Below are 19,640 nucleotides of genomic sequence, written 5' to 3'. Positions count from 1 at the left end.
CTGCCAAATAAAGGTACAGGCGCAAAGAATATACCTTCCTGGAATTGTAAGACATCCATGATTTAAAGCTACTTCCTTATTTACATGATCATCTCTGGGTACATAAACTGAGATTTGAAAAGGTTCTGTAACAGCTGTGTGTGTGTGATTGCATGCATGTGACTGTCTTTACAGAGTGTAAAGACCCAGCAGTACCGCTTCAGCGTCATCATGAACGAGCTTCAGGCCACGGACAATGTGTCCTACATGTTCACCCTCCTTAGTGTTGTCAATGCCCTCATCTTTGGCACTGAGGACCTCCGGAAGAGGGACAGACTGCGCAAGGAGTTCATTGGTATGACAACTACCCCCCTCTGCATTCAAGTTGCCAATCATTTTAATATTCAAAAATCTGTTATTTTGATATTAATAAAAAATGTATGTTGAGGTCACAACCTCCTGTTAACTCGATATTTACATGAACAAAATAAAGGGCCAATGTTTTAGAACTTTTGTCTCCATTTTCAATCTCTTGTCTGCAATGTCCACACCTTTGTATATCCTTGCATGTGGCCCTTCTTAGGCATTGGATGTATTTATGTTGTGGTAAAATCGCAAATGTATAATAAAAAATAAAAAAAAGGAATTCCCAGATAAATTCAAATAAGATTAATTCAGATTTTGTCTTGCAGGGCTACAGTTGCTGGATATACTTCCAAAATTAAGGTAAATGCTGGGTTTTGCACAAACTTCTTGGTTCCTTTCAGGTGTCACTGGATTTGGTTTTGTTGTGCAGGATAACCTGTATTTTACGATGTGGTTGGTTGGCTATGATTACTTTCTCAGTACTGATTTGACTCTTAATTGCACGGACTGAATGAAGAAAATGTTTTAAAATATGCTCTTGTAAAACAAATCCGTAAAAGCAAAGATGCTTTACAAAAATATTGAAATCAACAGTTTTAAATATCGACCACCGTTCACCTTTAAAACTGAATTATTTCTCTTCGGTACGCTGTCCTGTAGTTTCATAAGAAAATCAGCTAGTAGGTTGTACTAAACATATTGGAGAATTTGCCTCAGTTCTTCGCCAGTTTTTGGCTGTCTCGCTTGCTTCAGGCTATCGAGGTAATCGGAGACCGCCACGATCAAATAGTCTATTAATATCTTATTAATATCTTCCTTTATTTAAGAAAATGCATAATTAACATAATGTATTCTGATAGTATGCAGATTAAATGACATTGCTGAAATTAAATGCATTTGGCATATAAGAACAGGTTAGTGTGTAGATGCCTTTTTTCTCTAGCAACAATAAATACACTACACGTAAACCGATTAAATATTAGTTTACTTTTGCAACCTGTTGAACGGAATATTGACTGCCACCTCTGAGAGGAGACGCTTGGTGCGTTTGTGTCAAATGTATTTCTGATTTGACCCAGCCTATGTCTGCTAGGTTTGTTGGCTACTTGTTTGCATTTGGAAATGCTATGGATTGTTCTTTTACATCTAAACAGTTATTTTCCATCTAAATTGTTAGCTTTTTTTTCGCGAGGGCGGCGAACTTTGCAAGGTGCAATTTTTAATTCAGTTACCTCGGCAACAAAATGTTCGGTTGTTAAGGTAATGATGACGCATTTCATGTTCATATTCGAAAACGGCCAGGAATGCCGTATGTGATTGCCAATTTCGCAACAGTTAATCGATCATTTCAATCAGTCACATCCTCACCTGTCGTCAAAGTTTAAAACGTAGGTTGCTCCCGCATTATTAGTTGTATTCTTTATTTTGTTATTAGACTTAGAGTAGGCATTTTGCCTGCTATGCTATGTAATTCAATTCGCTATATTTTTCTAGCATATCACACAAATAATTTTTTTTTAAATGGTTGGACAGCCAGAAGAATTGCAGTTCCTCTGCAAAAATCACATCAATATTGAGCAATTTTGGCTACATAGCAGCGTATACTACTATGTAGCCATATGTACAAGTTTAGAAATTATGAAGTTATATTGCATTACAGTGTACTCTATATGGTTACTGATAGGCAAAAATGTTAATTTGCTTCATATTACCATAGCTACTTATAGTGACTGAAATTGATTTAAGGAGCCAAACCAGACATTATCCAAACATTCCAGTCTTTTTAGTGTGAGCAAGAGTGCTCACACTACATTTAGCTTATTTTTCTTATTTGAGTGCATGTAACAAGTAGCCACATTACTTTTTTGCTTCTGCCCAATGGAGAGGAACCAGTTGTTTATTTTTGCATGTGCCTGTGTGTGCTTGTGCGACAGGGAGCGGGAGGAGGAGGCCCTGGTCATCCAATGTGAGGTGTTCGAGGAGACAATGGCTGAGGATGAGGAAGAGCTCCAGAGGGCCTATGGGGGCATTGACATGAGCAGCCACGAGGAGGTGTTCTCCGCCCTCTTCACCAAAGTGAGCAACAAATTTGAATAATACATGTGGGGCGACGTGTCAAAGTGTCCCTGAGCTAGGCACCTAACCCCCAAATGCTCCTGATGAGCTGGTTGGTGCCTTGCATGGCAGCCAGTCGCCGTTGGCGTGTGTATGAATGGGTGAATGAAAAGCATCAATTGTACAGCGCTTTGGATAAAGGCACTATATTAATGCCAGTCATTTACCATTTACCATGATAAGACACGAATGCAAGCACATCCTTTTTTTAATCATCTGTTTTGGAATGGACAGTTCCTCGAGTCACTGCTGTGCCACCTGCACTTCACCCAACGAGCTCTGCAGCTGAATGGCATACACTCTTCTGATACCCCTTGCTCTCTCTTGATACCCCTTGCTCTCTTCTTCCCTTCCTCCTCCTGCTGTCTCTCTCCCTTTCCTCTCACCTGTAGGTGAGTAGCTCTCCCTCCTCTCTCCAGCTGCTGTCCATCCTGCAGGCCCTAATGCTGCTGGGTCCAGACCAGGCTGAGATGTGGCAGGCGCTAGAGGCCCTCACCAACCGGGCCACACTACTGGCCCAAGTAGGTGAGCTTTGGCACTGTTGCATGGAGGTGGTGGGGGGGCAGTCACCAGAAAATATTGTACTTAAGGATGAATGTGCATAATTAGCCATAGGGCTCATTCCAATCACTTATTTCATCCTTCATTGTCTCTTTGTTCCTTGCCTGACCCGAAAATCAATTTAGGTCCACCATCATGAAGGACATTCCAATCGGTAAATGTTCCATCAATAAACCAGGAGCTAGGAGGCTCCTGAAGGTTTCTTGAGCAAGGAAAATTTGCAGGAGTGTTTTTTTCTTTGTGAATGCTTGATGTATAAATGATCAACCTGTGGATCCACCTCTCCCCATCTGTCACACGTCTCCCTTGTCTGTAGTTGACTCGGCTTCAAACTGAGATTTGAAGAAGCGAGATGTGTCTAATTCATGTTTTCTTGATTTCCCTGTCTTCACGCACTTAACTGCACTCTCAGAGGACAGGTGTGCTTATCTGCACTTTGCTGATCTGAATCAGAACAGCATTATGATTAGCCTTACAGTTGAATTTGCGCATTCCACATTTGGGGACTAAATGTCAGCAGGGATAACTGGAATTGTGACCAGTATTACTTTGATTTGGGTTTGAGTCAGTGTTCTTTTGATATAAAGCATGGCATGTTTACACCCAATGAGCACTTTATTAGGTATTTATTAGACTTATTTTTTTGACTTATTGGTCTTCTGCTGCTGTAGCGTATCCACTTAGAGTTTTGACGCATTGTGTGTTCAGAGATGCTCTTCTGCATACCACTGTTGTAATGTGTGGTTATTTGCGTTACTGTCACCTTCCTGTCTGCTTTGACCAGTCTGGCCATTCCCCTCTGACCTCTCTCAATAACAAGGAATTTGTGCCTGCAGAACTGCTGTTCCCTGGATGTTTTTTTGTTTTTCACACCATTCTCTGCAAACTCTGTTTGTGTGTGAAAATCACAGGAGATCAGCAGTTTCTGAGAAATTCAAACCACGCTGTCTGGTACCAACAATCTTTGCATGGTCAAAGTCACTTAGGTCACATTTCTTCCCCATTCTGACATTTGGTCTGAAAAATTGCTGAACCTCTTTTCCATGTCTGCATGCTTGTATGCATTTCATTGCTTCTACGTGATTGGCTGATTAAATATTCATTAACAAGCTGGTGTACAGGTCTACCTAATAAAGTGCTCACTGAGTGTATATGCTTTGAAAAAAGAACTGAAACTGTTTTGTCCATGTGAAAGTTGTAAAGCTTGTGCTGCTCAGTAGAACCCTTGCTGTGATGGAATAAGTGATTACCTACAGTAGTTGCAGTGGTGATGTTTTTGTGTTCTATGTGACACAGCTGCAGTGGAAAGTATTGAGAGTGTCATGGAGCGGCTGGTTTCATCCAAGGCGGGGTCCAGCAGCCAGCACTCTTCAGATCCTGGGCTGAAGAGGACGAATAGAGCCATGCAAACGGACCCAACGGACCCAATCCCAAGCTCTGCGTCTCAGCCATGCCAGCCTTCCACTGTGGAAGCTCCTATCTCAGCGCCTCCTCCTCCCCCTCCCCCTCCTCCCCCTCCTCTTCCTCTTCATTCAGCCATAATGGGAGGCCCACCCCTGCCCCCACCATCCCCACCCTTGCCTGGATTGGAGCCACCACCCCCTCCTCCTATGGCCGGGCCCTTTGGTGTCCCACCACCTCCTCCCCCACCCCCCATGCCAGGAGGAGTAGGCGGGGGACCCCTGCCACCACCACCCCCTCCTCCACCAGGCATTGGACCCATAATAGTGGCGAAGACCAGTCAATCACTGGGGTGCTCCTATGGCCCGGCCCACAAAGCTGGCCGCTGCCCCACACATCGAATGAAGAAGCTCAACTGGCAGAAACTCCCATCCAGAGCTGTGGCCAGTAAATAGCCCATTGTATTTATTGCATCATTCCACATGACCAAAACTTGGTCATTCTACTTTTTGAAGTGTCCATGTTATGTCCATCAGGGATGTCATCATTCCCTATTTCTCTGTCGTTTTTTAAAAGACAGCCAGTCGATGTGGACGTCGGTGCAGACAGACCCCATGGAGCCGGACTACTCCAGTATCGAACAGCTCTTCTGTCTGCCCCAGGCGGATCTCAAGAACAAGAGCACAACGACTGCTCCAGCCAAGAAGGAACCCAAAGAGGTGATTAGATGTCCCAAACCCACCCCATTCTCTAGGCCCAGAAGGCCATCATGCATCTTACCGGCTAAATTCTATTCCTTGTTCCACTGACGCACTCTCTTGGCCATGCCAGTGATGACAGGGTGCCTGTTGTGTCAGGAAGATAGGGTTTCATTCAGTCTCCCCTGTGTCCTCTGGTTGATTGGGCACCCGCTGTTCATTAAATTGAGTTGTCCCCTGATCCAATGACTGCAAACTAAAAAGAACTGGCAACTGGAAGCTTGTGCTTCAGAGGATATGCGGGCTGGTCTGGACTTGATGGAGGGTATTGTAGAGATAAGGTGGAGTCACAAACATGATTGGGCAAACAGTAATTTGGTGAAAATAAAACGATAAATAGATGTGTTTTTGGTGCCTCTGTTTTCAGATATCTTTCATTGAGGCCAAGAAAAACATGAACTTAAACATATTCCTGAAGCAGTTCAAATGGTAAGTTACATTTTTCTGTTGATAAATGTAGCCTGCAGAAGTTTCTGGAACTGTTTCTTTGAGGATGGGCTAACCTTGATACCTTAAACCTTTGGAATTTCTCCACCTCCAGTTCGAATGAGGAGTTTGTGGCCATGGTGGAGGGTGGAAACCGCTCCAAATTTGATGTGGAGGTGCTGAAACAGCTTCAGAAGCTTCTACCAGAGAAACATGAGGTGAGCATTCTGCAAGGATTCAATACCAGACATTTATGGATAACCTTACTCTGTGAACGCACATCCAGGCTCTCTACCATAAATAAGAATGAAATTGCACATACAGGTTGCTTTAAAGACCCACTCAGTAACTTTCTCAGAATGGGCCTCATTTATCAGTATTTTCATAACTCAGTGTGCAAATGTATGTGCGATTGGAAACAAACAAACAAATTCCACCGGATTTATCAAACAGGATTTTTTTTGTATCCATGTGTGAATGTTGATAAATACCAATCAATCATAAATGAAAAGCGTGCACAGAAATCTTATGATTGTCATAAACTGACGCCCCTAAAATACCTTATTTGGACCATGGAAATCAATTCCAGGAAATTTAAAGAGATGGCCAAGAAAACATTTTAAAATGCTGTGTAGCCTGCACATGATCTGATTTTTAGCAATGCCATTATGTTTTGTTTTATTAAACTTGAACTCACCATTATTGTTCATTGTTTATTCTGTTAAAAAATGGAAATTAAGATGATTGTGGAGAAACATAAAGCGATGTGCCAAACTAATGCGACAAAATGTTGTCTACAATAAAGATGTGTAAGGAGCATATCAGTGACCAGGATTCCTTCTTTTCATCCAAACTAATGTGCCACATAGGACTGGGAAAAAAAACGAATAGAGTCAGTGTAAAATGTGGTGAGGCGTCCTACCTGCTGCATTCGCCTATGCCAATTTATATTCAACTCCACTTAAGCATTCATTAATCAGGATTACTTGAATGAAACATCACCCATTTTAATGTTGAATCCTGTTGCATTTTTATATTATATTAATGATTATAATATTCAATTGGCTTAAAATAATCGTGCCTCTCTAAATCAAAATAAAATATGAATGAATTGAATCATAAAATTAGCTTTCATTTCCGTGCACAATATGAACAGCTGAGACCACTCGTGAAGTGCGTTCGGAAAACTTTGAAAAAACTTTGTTTTCTGAAGGAAATTTGGCTCACGTTTCATAAATGAGGCTGTTTTTCAACAAAAATTATATGGATTGTAACTAAGTACCTTGGTGGATTATGGTACTCATGGTATATAACATCTTGGACTGTTGTCTTGGTAACCTGGACAACAACTTTGCTTAGCCCGCTAAACCTGCTAAACCTTACTGTTGCAGTTCATATAAAGCTACTGTGGCGATGTCAAGTACATCTGAGGTAGTCACGCATGGTTTATTTAGCAAAATGTTAGCAAACTCTATTTTGATATTTTGCCTGACAAGTGAGTTATGAGTCCATTTATGTGATGATGAGCTGAGCAAGGTCTCCAAAACGTCTGTTAGATAAAACAAAGAAGAATGAAATGTGGAAGATGGAAGTAGTGTTGGTCCGATTCTTATTTTTCCTTTTGAAGTGCTTTCTATGAAGATATTTACCATTATTTCTATTGGAATAATTCCATGTTGTACCACATTAGCTTGCAATCATGTATCCCCGCTGCACTAGCTAAGCAAATGTATTGCTAACGTTAGCTAGCAATAATGTATTCCCGCTCTACTAGCCAAGTAACAGTAATTACGTTAGCTACTAGAAATAATGTGTCCCCACTGCAATAACATTAGCTAGCTAGCTTGCTAGTTTACCTTACACTGATGACCCTGACATACAAGTCATTTGTCTTTGTAGTAGATGTTTATCTGCTCACTGCTAGATAATTTATGATTATTGTTATTGAAATGACTCATAGCGTAATTTCAATAATGAGTCAGCATTTGCTTTCTATCAAAATCATTCAACAAAGTCTATGTTGGAATATAAAAATAAATTGTTTAAGCTGAACAATTAAAAAAAGCTTTTTTTGTTGCGTAATTTCATTCAAAAAGTGAGACTTTCATATAATGTAGATTCATTACACAAAGTGAAATATTTCAAGCCTTTTTTTGTTTTAATCTTGATGATTACGCCTTACAGCTCATGAAAATAAACAATTCAGTGTCTCAAAATATTAGAATATTACATAAGACCAATCAAAAAAAGGATTTATAATACAGAAATGTTGACTCTGAAAAGTATGTTTATTTATCCACTCAATACTTGGTCGCGCAATCATGGGGAAGACTGCTGTCCAGAAGACACTCATTGACACCCTCCACAAGGAGGATAAGCCACAGAAGGTCATTGCTGAAAGGGCTGGCTGGTCGCAGAGTGCTGTATCAAAGCACATTCAAGTTGACTGGAAGCAAAAAGTATAGTAGGAAAAGGTGCACAAGCAACAGGGATGACCGCAACCTTGAGTGGATTGTCAAGCAAAGCCGATTCCAGCAGGACTTGGCACCTGCCCGCAGTGCCAAAACTACTACTAACTGGTTTGCTGACCATGGTATTACTGTGCTTGATTGGCCAGCCAGCTCACCTGACCTGAACCCCATAGATTCTCTATTGTCAAGAGGACGACGAGAGACACCAGACCCAACAATACAGACGAGCTGAGGGCCGCTATCAAAGCAACCTGGGCTTCCATAACACCTCAGCAGTGCCATAGGCTGATTGCCTCCATGCCACACCGCCTTGATGCAGTAATTCGTGCAAAAGGAGCCCCGACCAAGTATTGAGTGCATAAATTAACATACTTCTCAGAAGGTCAACATTTCTGTATTATAAATCCTTTTTTTGATTTGTTTTATGTAATATTCTAATATTTTGAGATACTGGATTTTTTATTTTCATGAGCTGTAAGCCGTAATCATCAAGATTAAAACAAAAAAAGGCTTGAAATATTTCACTTCATGTGTAATGAATCTTGAATATATGAAAGTCTCACTTTTTGAATTCAATTACGGAAAAAAAAGAACTTTTCCATGATATTCTAATTTTTTAGATGCATCTGTATATTACGTGAGCCACAAGAGAATGTGTATGTGCATTGAACTGAAAGTTGTTTCTCCTGTTGTTCCTCAGATTGAAAACCTGACGTCATTCCAAGGGGAGCGAGATAAACTGGCTAATGTTGACCAGTTGTACCTTCTTCTCCTCGCTGTACCATGGTACAGGAACTGCCTGTACATCTCTCTTAGGAGCATGATGGATGATAGAATTAACGAGCAACATACATTTTAGGCTTGCTTAATGTTTAATAATGCAAGCACCAGGTTGAAGATCAAAGTTTTTTTTATCAGCTTTCATAGTTGTAATCAACATTCATTGTTGCAAATTTGAGGTGAAAGTTGAAAGTTTGGTCAATTGCATCTCTGTGTCATTTCATTTAGTTACTCTCTGAGGATAGAATGCATGCTGTTGTGTGAGGAGACTGCCTGTGTGCTAGAGATGCTGAGGCCCAAATTGGACATGGTGGCCCAGGCATGCGACAGTAAGTCCCGCCCATCCCCACATGCCTGCCATCTAGTGGCGACAGAACCTGAGCTTCTTAGGTATTCCCCTGCCAGCATATCACAGTCAGGGCTCTTCCATCCCGCATACCATACTCGGGTTACTTCATTGACTGGCCATGTCTCTACTGCACTCATATGCATGATTAAAAGTTGCAGATGTTCCACTCTTGATTTTATGTTTATTTCTTTAGGTGTGAGACAGAGCACTCGGCTGTCCAGTTTCTGTAAGCTGATACTTGATGTTGGAAACTTTCTCAATTATGTAAGGGCCCTCGTACAATTCCACTCTTGGCTAATGCTAATACTGCTAATGCCTGTTAATACTAGTACTGCTGTTGCCACTGCTCCTGCTATTACTGGTACTGTTGTTAGAAAAAAAATTATTCGCTACTAGTAATATAATTTGAGTTGCTATTGTTAAGCTAGTGGTTCCACCACTGCTGTCACTAATACTGGTATTACAGTATTATCTACTACCTATACTACTGCAGTCATTAGTTCTAGTGGTAGACCAATATGGGTTTTTTAATGGCCGATGCTGATGCCGATATTCAGAGAACAGGGTGGCTGAAAAATACATATCACAGTCTGTATTTGGCTTACAAACTAAGAAAGGTCATGTATAATTCCCTCCATCTTTTCCAGTAACCGGTTGTATTAGATGGCAGTGGCGTACCATGCAATAGAACTACCGTATTCTGTAACATTACCTTTCAACATACGTTTCCGTTTACTTTGCCTGATTAACCATAGTTGCACAATTGATTCACTCAGTAAATAGCCTGAATTAAAGCCGTTTTGTACCAGTGTGAAACGGAATTGTTGCCGAACATTTTGGCCACTAAATTTCACATTGGCCACTTCAGGCAGGACAATTGAAAAATGTATTCCCCAAAATCAACATGAATAGGCTAATATCGGTTCAACCTTAAATTAACATATTGTGGACAAAAATCTGTATCTGGCATTTTAATGTGATATACTGTACACACTGTTTTAGTGACTTTTAAACTCACATTTTCCTAGCGTTCTATCAATGATAAGAGTAGTACTCCAATGGCAACGAAAACAGCACCACGACAATTAAGTGTTCCATTTGAGATGTATTACTATTCTAACACACTAACAGTTGGTTCTTGTAAGTTTTACCAGCACTGCTGTGAAGTGAAAAAGTGGAGAAACTCTGTTTTCTATGAGAAATGTATTGAGTTCACATGCACACACAGTGGTCTACATTCTAAAGCTCTATTTTGCATTAGCTAACCACATGAACTGTTAGGAATCCAGCCGACTTTCCCTCAGAGGATCGATAGTGCGTTAATTGAGGAGAATCTCTTTCAGGACCAATAACAGTTACATTACAATGCAAACAAAGACGCAAAGCGTCAACATTAAAAAGACACTGTTTGAAAAATCAACAATAATTATGCTGAGCAAAGGCTAATATTTAGCTGCTTAACAAGCTTGCAAAAGTTACGTAATATTAGCTTGCATTGGGTCATATTTATTTTCAACAAGGAATTGCATTCTCACTAAAAGACCGGAATCATTCGAATTATACATATAATAAGCTTTGTATAGCTTAACTACGATACTAAGAATGGCCAGTTAAATACTTTGTCACATCCAGCGTTGGCAGCAAATTTCCAACAGTTTTGACACAAGGGGAGCGCTAACCTTTTTGATAATCGGCCACAATGTTCTCAAAATGCCAGATTAATCGCCCGGCCGATGCAGCGGTCGACCACTAATTAGTACTACCATTTGTGCTATAGTTCACTGTTATTGCTTCTCCAGCTCCAATTGTATTACTGCTTTTTTCTTTACTTGGCCTATCTCTGCCTATCTCTTCCAGGGAAGCCACACAGGAAATGCTGAGGGGTTCAGAATCAGTACTCTGCTAAAGCTAGCCGAAACCAAGGCCAACAAATCCCGTGTTACACTCCTCCATCACATCCTGGAGGTATGGCGTGGGTGTCCTGTTGCATGATGGGTAGAGAACTGTGCTCATGGGGTTGAGGCAATTATGTGGTAATGGGTTTCCACTGAGATCTGTTTGCATATTTTCTGACTTATGGCATCTCTGATTGGCAGAAGGCAGAACAGAACCAGGTCGACCTGCTGAACCTCCCTGATGACATTGAGATTTGTGAAAAGGCAGCGGGGTAAAAAGCCAAGCGTTGAAATGACACTTTATCTTTACTCAAGAGAACTTAATCTTGATGTGATTTTTCAATCATCTGAATCTGTTTTTTTGGGGGGGGGTTTTCCGTCAGAGTAAACCTGGACTCCATCCAATCAGAGGCCAGCTCCCTCAGTCTACGCCTGAAGAACACAGAAAATAAGGTGTCTTCATCTGAGGAGGACATCAAACAGCAGTATTTGGCTGCTATTCAGGTGTGAACCTAAATGTACTCCTTCATTCGCTGTGTTTTCTTAAGCAGGGTCTTGTATGCCGACTGGAAAATTGAACCAGAGCCAAAGAACCACTTCAGTGCTGAACCAACAGAATTTGAATGACCAAAATGACCATTTAAATGACTGAATTTGCACTCTTAATGCAATTAGTGGGGTTTGTTTGAAAGTAGTGCAAATGCTTTTAAATTATAGTCCTCTCCCAGAGAGGTGGATTTGCATGCACTATGGGGGAACTGCATGCACTATGGATGTGAGGGGTGGAAGAGGAGGAGGTAAGAGCTACCACAGTAGAAGGCTGAATATGAGATATTAATGAGAAAAATGTGCAGACTATGCTTAGTCATTATGTAGCTTTATCTGTGACCACGTGCAACCACTAAGGTTATCAAAGATTCACAGGAACCTTATTAAATGTATTCAGCTGAAGGTTTGGAGAGACAGGGCGGTGACACACTGCCCTTCATGTGCACGTAAAATAAAACCGTTTGTACTATTGAATTGGGTTGTGCATCATCTGTTCAGCTTCAGATTTTCCTGAGACCCACCACTTGTGAAACAGAAGGGACATACTGGAATATCGTAAAATATTGTTTGCTCAATATGTTTAAATGACACATCTTCCAGGAGAATCTGGAAGCCTGCAAGGACTTGGATAGGCGCTTTGCTGAGATTGAGAAAAAGAAGACTGACCTGGCACAGTATCTGTGTGAGGATGCATCCACACTCAAATTAGAGGAGCTCTTTGGAACCATCAAGACATTTCGTGGACTCTTCCTCAAGGCCCTCAAGGTGGGAGGGGAACATTTTCTACTTCCTCTTTGAGGTTTGAGGCAGGACAGACCAATGAGACACTTCTTGTTTAGGGTTTGTGAAATGTCACAATCATTCATGTTTCAAAGAGAGGGCACCAAGAGGGCAAAGCAAAAGTTTCTTTGTTTATGCATTTGTACATCATTAATGCATGTTAATAACTACATTAGTTCATGCCAATTAGCATTGGAATGGAAAAAACTGTTCATATATTTTTTAGTGGATAACCAATTATGATTTTATCCTATGGTTTGCTAATGTTGCTAAATTACAACCCATTCTGAAATGGTGAAGTTTTATAGTTTTATAACATACAGCATACAGCATGGGTTAGCCTGCTTCTGCACAGTTGTGTGGTCTTACTTTCTACAGTGGTGCAGTGCCTCTTTAAAGCATTCAGGTCTCCTCTTCTGTGCTGCAGTGCTTACTCTACTCTGCACAGGTTTGTTGTCGGTTGTGTGTCAAATCGAGCAAACTAGTCTGTACAGTGCCATGTTCCCTCTCCTCTACTCGCATCACTGTGGTCTCTGGAGGGGAGTGTGGGTTCTCTCGACAGCACAATGGCCTCCACTCTGAATCCTAGTTCCTTCCGCCCTCAGGAGAACAAGAGCCGCAGAGAACAGGCCATCAGGGTCGAGAAGAGAAAGATGCGCATGGCTGAAGAAGAAGCCAAGCGACAGACAGAGGACGGTGGAGTGATCAGTGAGTGGCATCTGTTTATTTGTATGTCTATGTACTTTTATTATTATTATTAATGACAAGAACAATCATAATAATAATAATAATAAGAAGAATAATAATAATTCTGACCAAAAGCAGCTGAGCAGTTGTCCAATTAAAAAGTCAATTACTTTTTGTGCCCTAAAATTGGGTGACTATGTATAGAAAATGCAGGAATTACTACACAGATCACCCAATATGGATGTAATTAATTACTCAAATGAAAGCAGAAAGTCTGCACTTCAACTGCATGTTCATTGTTTCATTCATTATTTCAGATCCAATGAGCAGGACTACAGAAATAAAACAAAAAATGTGTCACAGTTTAATGCAAAAGCATTGGGACAGTATTTCAGGTGCTTTATAAGACTGAGCATCGCTCTTTTCCTTCAGAGCGAAGGATTCCCCCACCACAGGAAGAAGGCTGCATAATTGATAACCTGCTGGCAGACATTCGGAAAGGCTTCCAGCTGCGAAAGACGCAACCCAGGAGCCCCGCTGTACAAGTACAGAGGGATGATAACCATAGTGAGTCAAGGAGCATATTACATTTACATTTATATTATTATAGGCATTTGGCAGACGCTCTTATCCAGAGTGACTTACAACGAAGACTTGGGCCTTGTGGATTAATCTGATGACAAAGGATTATATCTATGATGCTGTTTTAGGAAACACAACGCTAGGAATAGTTAAACTACCTTCTGAAAGGTAACCCTTTTGGGTTTGTTTTCCTAGAGTCTGAATTACTCCACATATTACTGAAACAAAAGAAGCTCAAACACAGTGAAAGATTTTTTTTTTTGCACTGAAAATATTATCTGTTTTGACTGGATACAGATTATTGTAGCTGTGGCTTGTGTGCTTAGAAATACAGTGGAGCCAAGTCACAACACAAATCCCCTTTTGAAATCTGAGGACGATATCACAATGAAGTAGCTTTCTGCATCTATGTCTAGGCAATTTTCCAAAAAGGACATTTGGAGACTCTAAAGGACACATGGAAACTAAATGATATTACAGGTCTCATGAGGTGTAAAATACTGCATTTTGCTTACTAAACTATACAACATTTTTTATCCTGAAAAAAAGTGTTTACACTTCTCTCCGCCTGTCACCCTCCCCTACCTCTCTGCCCAAAACTCCCTCTCCATGCAGCCGTCCTCAGACTGCAACAGGTCAAGAAGATCATAAAAAGTACAATAATCACAATAATACCATCTCGTATACTAATATATTCATTGAGGTCCATTGATTGAAGTTTTTGTCAAATACCCAATCCCCATCAAGAAGTCAAACACATTCCATAATTTCTCATGATATTTATCATTCAAAAGCAGGCTGGCTACTTACTTTCTTATTTATTTATGCATACTGAATAATGATAAAATATTTTGAGAACCTATTTAGATGCTCACTGATATAAAATGGGGTCAGGTCACTGAAATAGCACCTCCATGTTGTCAACAGTGTTTTCACTGTCTTCCTCAGAAATATTCACTCAGATGAGAGATTTCTTGGAACTCCTTTATTTAGGCGTAGGCATCCCAACATATTTTTTTGTTTTTGCCTTTTTTGGCAACTGTTTTTGCCGAAACGCGACTCCACGTACATATTGAAAATGCTACATTTTCATTACGCAGGCAAAAGACTTGTTTTATACAAGTCTAACAAATTACTTCAAAAACATGTTCGTAGTCGGTCCTTTTAATGAGTTGCACTGAATTTTCTTACACACGGATGCATTTTCTCTACAACTAAATTACAAATACTGGTCAGAGATGATTGTACAGACATGGCTCATCATGTTCAAGATATAGCCTATAACAAATGTAGATAATAGCATTTCTATGTACAAGTAATTTTGTAGAAGTGTACAACGGCAAAACAGAAATGATCATTCCTCCAGAGAAATTTGAAGTAAAGAATGCACATTATATCATTATTTCTCCCATGTTTCTCTCATTTTTAGAATGAGAAACTTATGCATTTGGTCCACTGAAATCACCTTATTTCTTGTAGTATGTGGATTTCCAAAATCAAGAGAAGGTGAGGTTGGCCACACATGTTCTCTTGACTTCCAGTGCGCTTGCAATTGACAAGCTGTCTCTTTCTGTGTCTACAGGACAAAGCACTGTGGCTGAAATAGAAGCAAGAGCTTCAGACACTGGGGTCACCCAGCCCCCTGGCCACACCAGTACTGCTGAAGGTGTGGTCAAGGATGACGTAGGCCAAGAGGCACCAGCCACACCTGCCATCTGTGATGTGCCTGATTCCACCCTGGCACCGGCCAGTCCAGACGTGACCTCCACCACAGATGAGGAAAACTCCAAAAAACGCAAATCTGTCCTGAGTATGAAAAGAACCACCACTTTCCCAACTGCATTCTTATTTTGACACGTCATTTTTGTTTGCAGTGAATTCCCTCTAGAGTTTGTGTCACACGCTCTGCGACAGGTAATTGAGCAACGTTTCATCACGGAAAAGTGGCCAGTTATTTTAAATTGAGCTTTCCTTCTATATTTCCACAGGACAAAGCAATGTGCCTGAAACAGAAGCAAGCGCTTCAGACACGGGGCTCACCAAACCCACTGAAGACGCTCATACTGTTGAAGGGGTGGTCGAGCACGTGTCCTCCAGTGTAGACCTGGAGGCCTCAGCTGTACCCACCAGGTCCAACTGCAATGTGCCTGATAGGAATTTAGCTGACTCTACCCCTTCTCCGCCCAGCATGGACGTAACCTCCACCACAGATGAGGAAAACTGCAAAACAGAAGGTAATAACACCATTCGGTCAAATTCAACACCTATACATGCCACGTTCTCAACCACCTTCTTATTTTCACACTTCAAACTGGCTTGGGTTGCAGTGTATTTGCTGTAGAGTTTGTGCCCCTTTCTCTGCAACAGATAAGTAAGAAATGTTTAATCACATGGAAGTAATTAATTAAAAATAACAATTAATAAGTAATTATTTAAAATGGAGTTTCTGTGTCTACAGGACAAAGCACTGTGCCTGAAATAGAAGCAAGAGCTTCAGACACTGTGGTCACCCAGTCCCCTGGGCACACCAGTACTGCTGAAGGTGTGGTCAAGGATGAGTCACCCAGAGTAGGCCAAGAGGCACCAGCCACACCTGCCATCTGTGACGTGCCTGATGGGAATTCCGCTCCTTCATTGCCAAACCCGGAAGTGATGTCCTCCACAGATCCACAGGAGAAATCCAAAATGTACAAATTCTTACATAGGAACAAAAAGAACCATGGGGAAGGTAAGTGTCCCAGCATTGTGCAGGCAAAGCAGTGTATTAGATATTTATTATTTTTTAGACTTCGACTGCTGTAGCCTGTCCACTTAGAGTTATGTGTCGTATGTTCAGAGATGCTCTTCTGCATACCACTGTTGTATGTGTTGTTATTTGTGTTACTGTCACCTTCCTGTCAGCTTTGACCATTATTGAACAGCAAGGTAAATTTCTTTGTTTTTGCTATACACTGGCAGAAGACAATTGAGTTTGATATCAAAAGATGTACATGAGATGACAAAATTTCAGACCTTTTCATTGTGCAAGCAGTCACATTTCCCTGTCCATCTTACAATCCACTACTTTTCTATTGTGCATAGTCATCTCCCTCGTTTTTGGCCATCATTAGCCATTCAATCAACACTCAAGGTCAAGTTGCATAGACTTAGTGACCAATGCATTATGTATTTATTATAGTTATTTTTTGACTTATTGGTCTAAAATAGACTTATTTAGACTTTTGTTGCTGTAGTCCATCCACTTCAAGGCATTTTTGGCGACAGAACTGCCGCTCACTGGATGTGTTTTGTTATTTGTGCCATTCTCTGTAAACTCTAGACACTTTTGTGTGTGAAAATCCCAGGAGATGAGCACTTTCTAAGATACTGAAACCACGTTGTCTGTCACCAACAATCATTCCAGAGTTACTTAGATCACATTTCTTCCCCTGAATTATGGTCTGAACAACAACCTCTTTACCATACGTGCATGCTTTTATGCATTGAATTGCTGCCAATGACTGGCTTACACTGGCTTACACCCCTCCCCTTTAATTTTCTGAAAGCAGTCGCTCGCAAAAGGAAAGGACGCAGGGGTCGTAAAAAGAGTTGTGCTTTGCAGTGAGGTAGGTTTGGGGTTGCACGAGAGATCCCTCAGTGGCGTTCTACTCACTGATTTGATCTTCGACCTAACCAACGTCAGTTTCACTGTTTGTTCGTTTGTTCCTTTGTGTGTTTGATTTACTTATTAATTTGCCCTCTCTTAATCAACCCTCTCATCTTCCAAACTAGGTTTGGGGTTAATTCCATTTCAGTTAAGTCACTTAGGAAGATTACATTCAAGCAATTGTAATAATTTTGTGGGGAGTCTTACAATGAATTAACTGAACTGAACTGAAATGAAATGGAATCATCCCAACCACACTCACAAAAATAACAATTCTTGGCACTTCAGATGGGTGTGTTGCATTGTGGGTATGTGTACTGTCATATTTTATTGTATGGGTGTCTTTGGGGGGTGAGTGTGTCCATCACTGTAGAGCAGAGGTGGGCAACGAGGGTCGTATCTGTTTCTGGTTTTCATGCCAACCGCTGGCCTTAATTACTTATTTGGCTCTAACACTTATGCCATCTAACATTTTAGCTACGTTTCTTGATGAATGCATCAATGCCAGTCAAAGACTATTCTTGTGTCCCTATATGATATAGTTTTACTGTGATGTAATCTCAGTGAACTAGTGTTGGTGTGTACAGCCATTTAGCCAGAGTAATTGGTGGAAACAAAAACCTGCATACACACCGGCCCTCCAGGACTGGAATTGCCCACCCATGCTGTAGAGTGATTTGAGCTCTTGAGTGACTATTTGTGCCCAGTCCATAAAGCCTTAATATCATAAATCTGAGATCTATTGAGTAAACCAATACAAATCCCGTGAAGGCTGGAAGATCTGATGAAAGGAAGCTTGCCCTTCTCCCTGTAGTACCTTGGCAAGGTACAGAATAGAATGACTGTCTTCTAAGGTACATTCAGGCCTCTTGTCCAAAATGTGAGTTATGCTAATGTTTCTCTCCCTTTCCCTCTTTCTCTTTCCCTATCCTCCATCTCTCTCTGTTGCCCCCTCCTTCCCCCCTTCCCTCCCTCCAGGTAGCACCAGAAGAAAGACATTCTAAACCTTCACTTCATTCTAAACCTTAATTTCACTGTTTTAAAAAAATATATGTATACGTAGCCCTACATGTCTTAAGTATTATGTATGTATGTGTGCATTTTACTACCATTGAAAAGTTTGGGGTCAACTTGTCTTTTTCCGCTTTTTCTGAATAAATGTTTTATTTTCCCTGTTTATAATCACACAATTTATACGTAGTCAAAGTGCAGACTCAGAGCTTTTATTAAATTGTATTTTTAATGTAGTAATGACTGCACTTTTTATATGTAGTCCCCCATTTCAATGTTTGAGACAAATTAACATCATCAAAATAACAATCAAATAAAAGGGTCATGTTTTGTATTGGGTTGCATATCCTTTGCATGCCATGCTTTCCTGATGTCTGTGACCTTTCAACATCGTCTTATTTTCAGGTTATTCTACAAGCAATAAGAAAACTCTTTGCATTTGAATGGATCATAAATCGGAATTCAGGGGTGGGACTAGATTCAGCTGTAAATTATGCTGTACAGTATGGAACACATTTGCTGGCGAAATGGCTTGAAGTCAACAAGGGTCCAAGTTATCAAATGAGCCTCAAACCACCAGCTTGCATGCATGTATGTATAACATCTGCACTATATTTGAAGAGCAAATAGAGCGAGTGGGTGGGGTCTCCACTGGTCAGGCCCCTCCAAAGAAAAAATGTTGTATGTCTGCAGCTACTTCAGCACCTTCCTGTGAACTCTGGGTTAATGTGGTCCTTTTGGGAGTTTGTGAAGACAGCTGTGATATTGAAATATTTTGGTCGATTCTTATTGTAGAAAAATGTGATGGACCATTTTACACTGAGACTGAAATTACTATTAAAGTGTAGGTAACATGTATATTTTTGTATGTCTGATTATTAATTGGTATCCAGTGTTATACAAGTAAACTCAAACATCCATGAGACACAAGGCAGTGGTTGATGAACTCTAGTCACGTGTTCATATGTCATGTTATATTACCGTCCCCTCTTGAAGGACCCAAAAGATGATGGTTGAATAAATTAATCTGATATGGAGAAAGATTCTTTGACAATGTCTCTTGATAATGTTTTTTGTTATTCTATATCTTGTAACTTCAAGTCCATATAAATCAGGATAATATTTGGCTGAGGTTATCCTAATGAGGTTATGTAATTATAAAAGCCAGACATGGCCTTTTATAATGGGATAAAACATTTTTTTGGCTCTGTCTGCCATGTTTTGAAATGAAACAATGAGTATGAAGTGCAGACTGTCCGCTTTAATATATACAGTAGTGTGCAA

At 40.6% G+C, this 19,640-nt stretch overlaps 1 protein-coding gene across 4 annotated transcripts in view; it reads left to right on the top strand.

The window, feature by feature from the left end:
• LOC133129723 (inverted formin-2-like) overlaps positions 1-19,214 on the top strand; it is a 31,007-nt gene extending 11,793 nt beyond the window's left edge. For 2 of the 4 annotated variants that reach the window (XM_061243990.1, XM_061243991.1), the window contains exons 4-25: positions 175-334; positions 672-705; positions 2,280-2,421; positions 2,853-2,985; positions 4,318-4,869; positions 4,999-5,141; positions 5,548-5,609; positions 5,722-5,824; positions 8,778-8,863; positions 9,086-9,186; positions 9,400-9,470; positions 11,064-11,171; positions 11,303-11,373; positions 11,485-11,605; positions 12,251-12,415; positions 13,036-13,138; positions 13,550-13,684; positions 15,282-15,509; positions 15,688-15,933; positions 16,158-16,427; positions 17,245-17,308; positions 18,328-19,214. In XM_061243990.1, coding sequence (XP_061099974.1) covers positions 175-334; positions 672-705; positions 2,280-2,421; positions 2,853-2,985; positions 4,318-4,869; positions 4,999-5,141; positions 5,548-5,609; positions 5,722-5,824; positions 8,778-8,863; positions 9,086-9,186; positions 9,400-9,470; positions 11,064-11,171; positions 11,303-11,373; positions 11,485-11,605; positions 12,251-12,415; positions 13,036-13,138; positions 13,550-13,684; positions 15,282-15,509; positions 15,688-15,933; positions 16,158-16,427; positions 17,245-17,303 — 3,093 coding nt within the window. In that variant the 3' untranslated portion in view covers positions 17,304-17,308; positions 18,328-19,214. Of the gene's footprint in view, positions 1-174; positions 335-671; positions 706-2,279; positions 2,422-2,852; positions 2,986-4,317; positions 4,870-4,998; positions 5,142-5,547; positions 5,610-5,721; positions 5,825-8,777; positions 8,864-9,085; positions 9,187-9,399; positions 9,471-11,063; positions 11,172-11,302; positions 11,374-11,484; positions 11,606-12,250; positions 12,416-13,035; positions 13,139-13,549; positions 13,685-15,281; positions 15,510-15,687; positions 15,934-16,157; positions 16,428-17,244; positions 17,309-18,323 lie in introns of all 4 variants that reach the window. The other 2 variants (XM_061243992.1, XM_061243993.1) reach the window with 2 other exon arrangements.
• The last annotated feature ends 426 nt before the right edge of the window (positions 19,215-19,640 follow it).

Source organism: Conger conger, chromosome 5 (genome assembly GCF_963514075.1).
Source record: "Conger conger chromosome 5, fConCon1.1, whole genome shotgun sequence".
In the NCBI taxonomy this organism is placed as follows: domain Eukaryota; kingdom Metazoa; phylum Chordata; class Actinopteri; order Anguilliformes; family Congridae; genus Conger; species Conger conger.
Note: the sequence above shows the minus strand (reverse complement) of the source record. Positions and strands in the feature narration are given on the sequence as shown.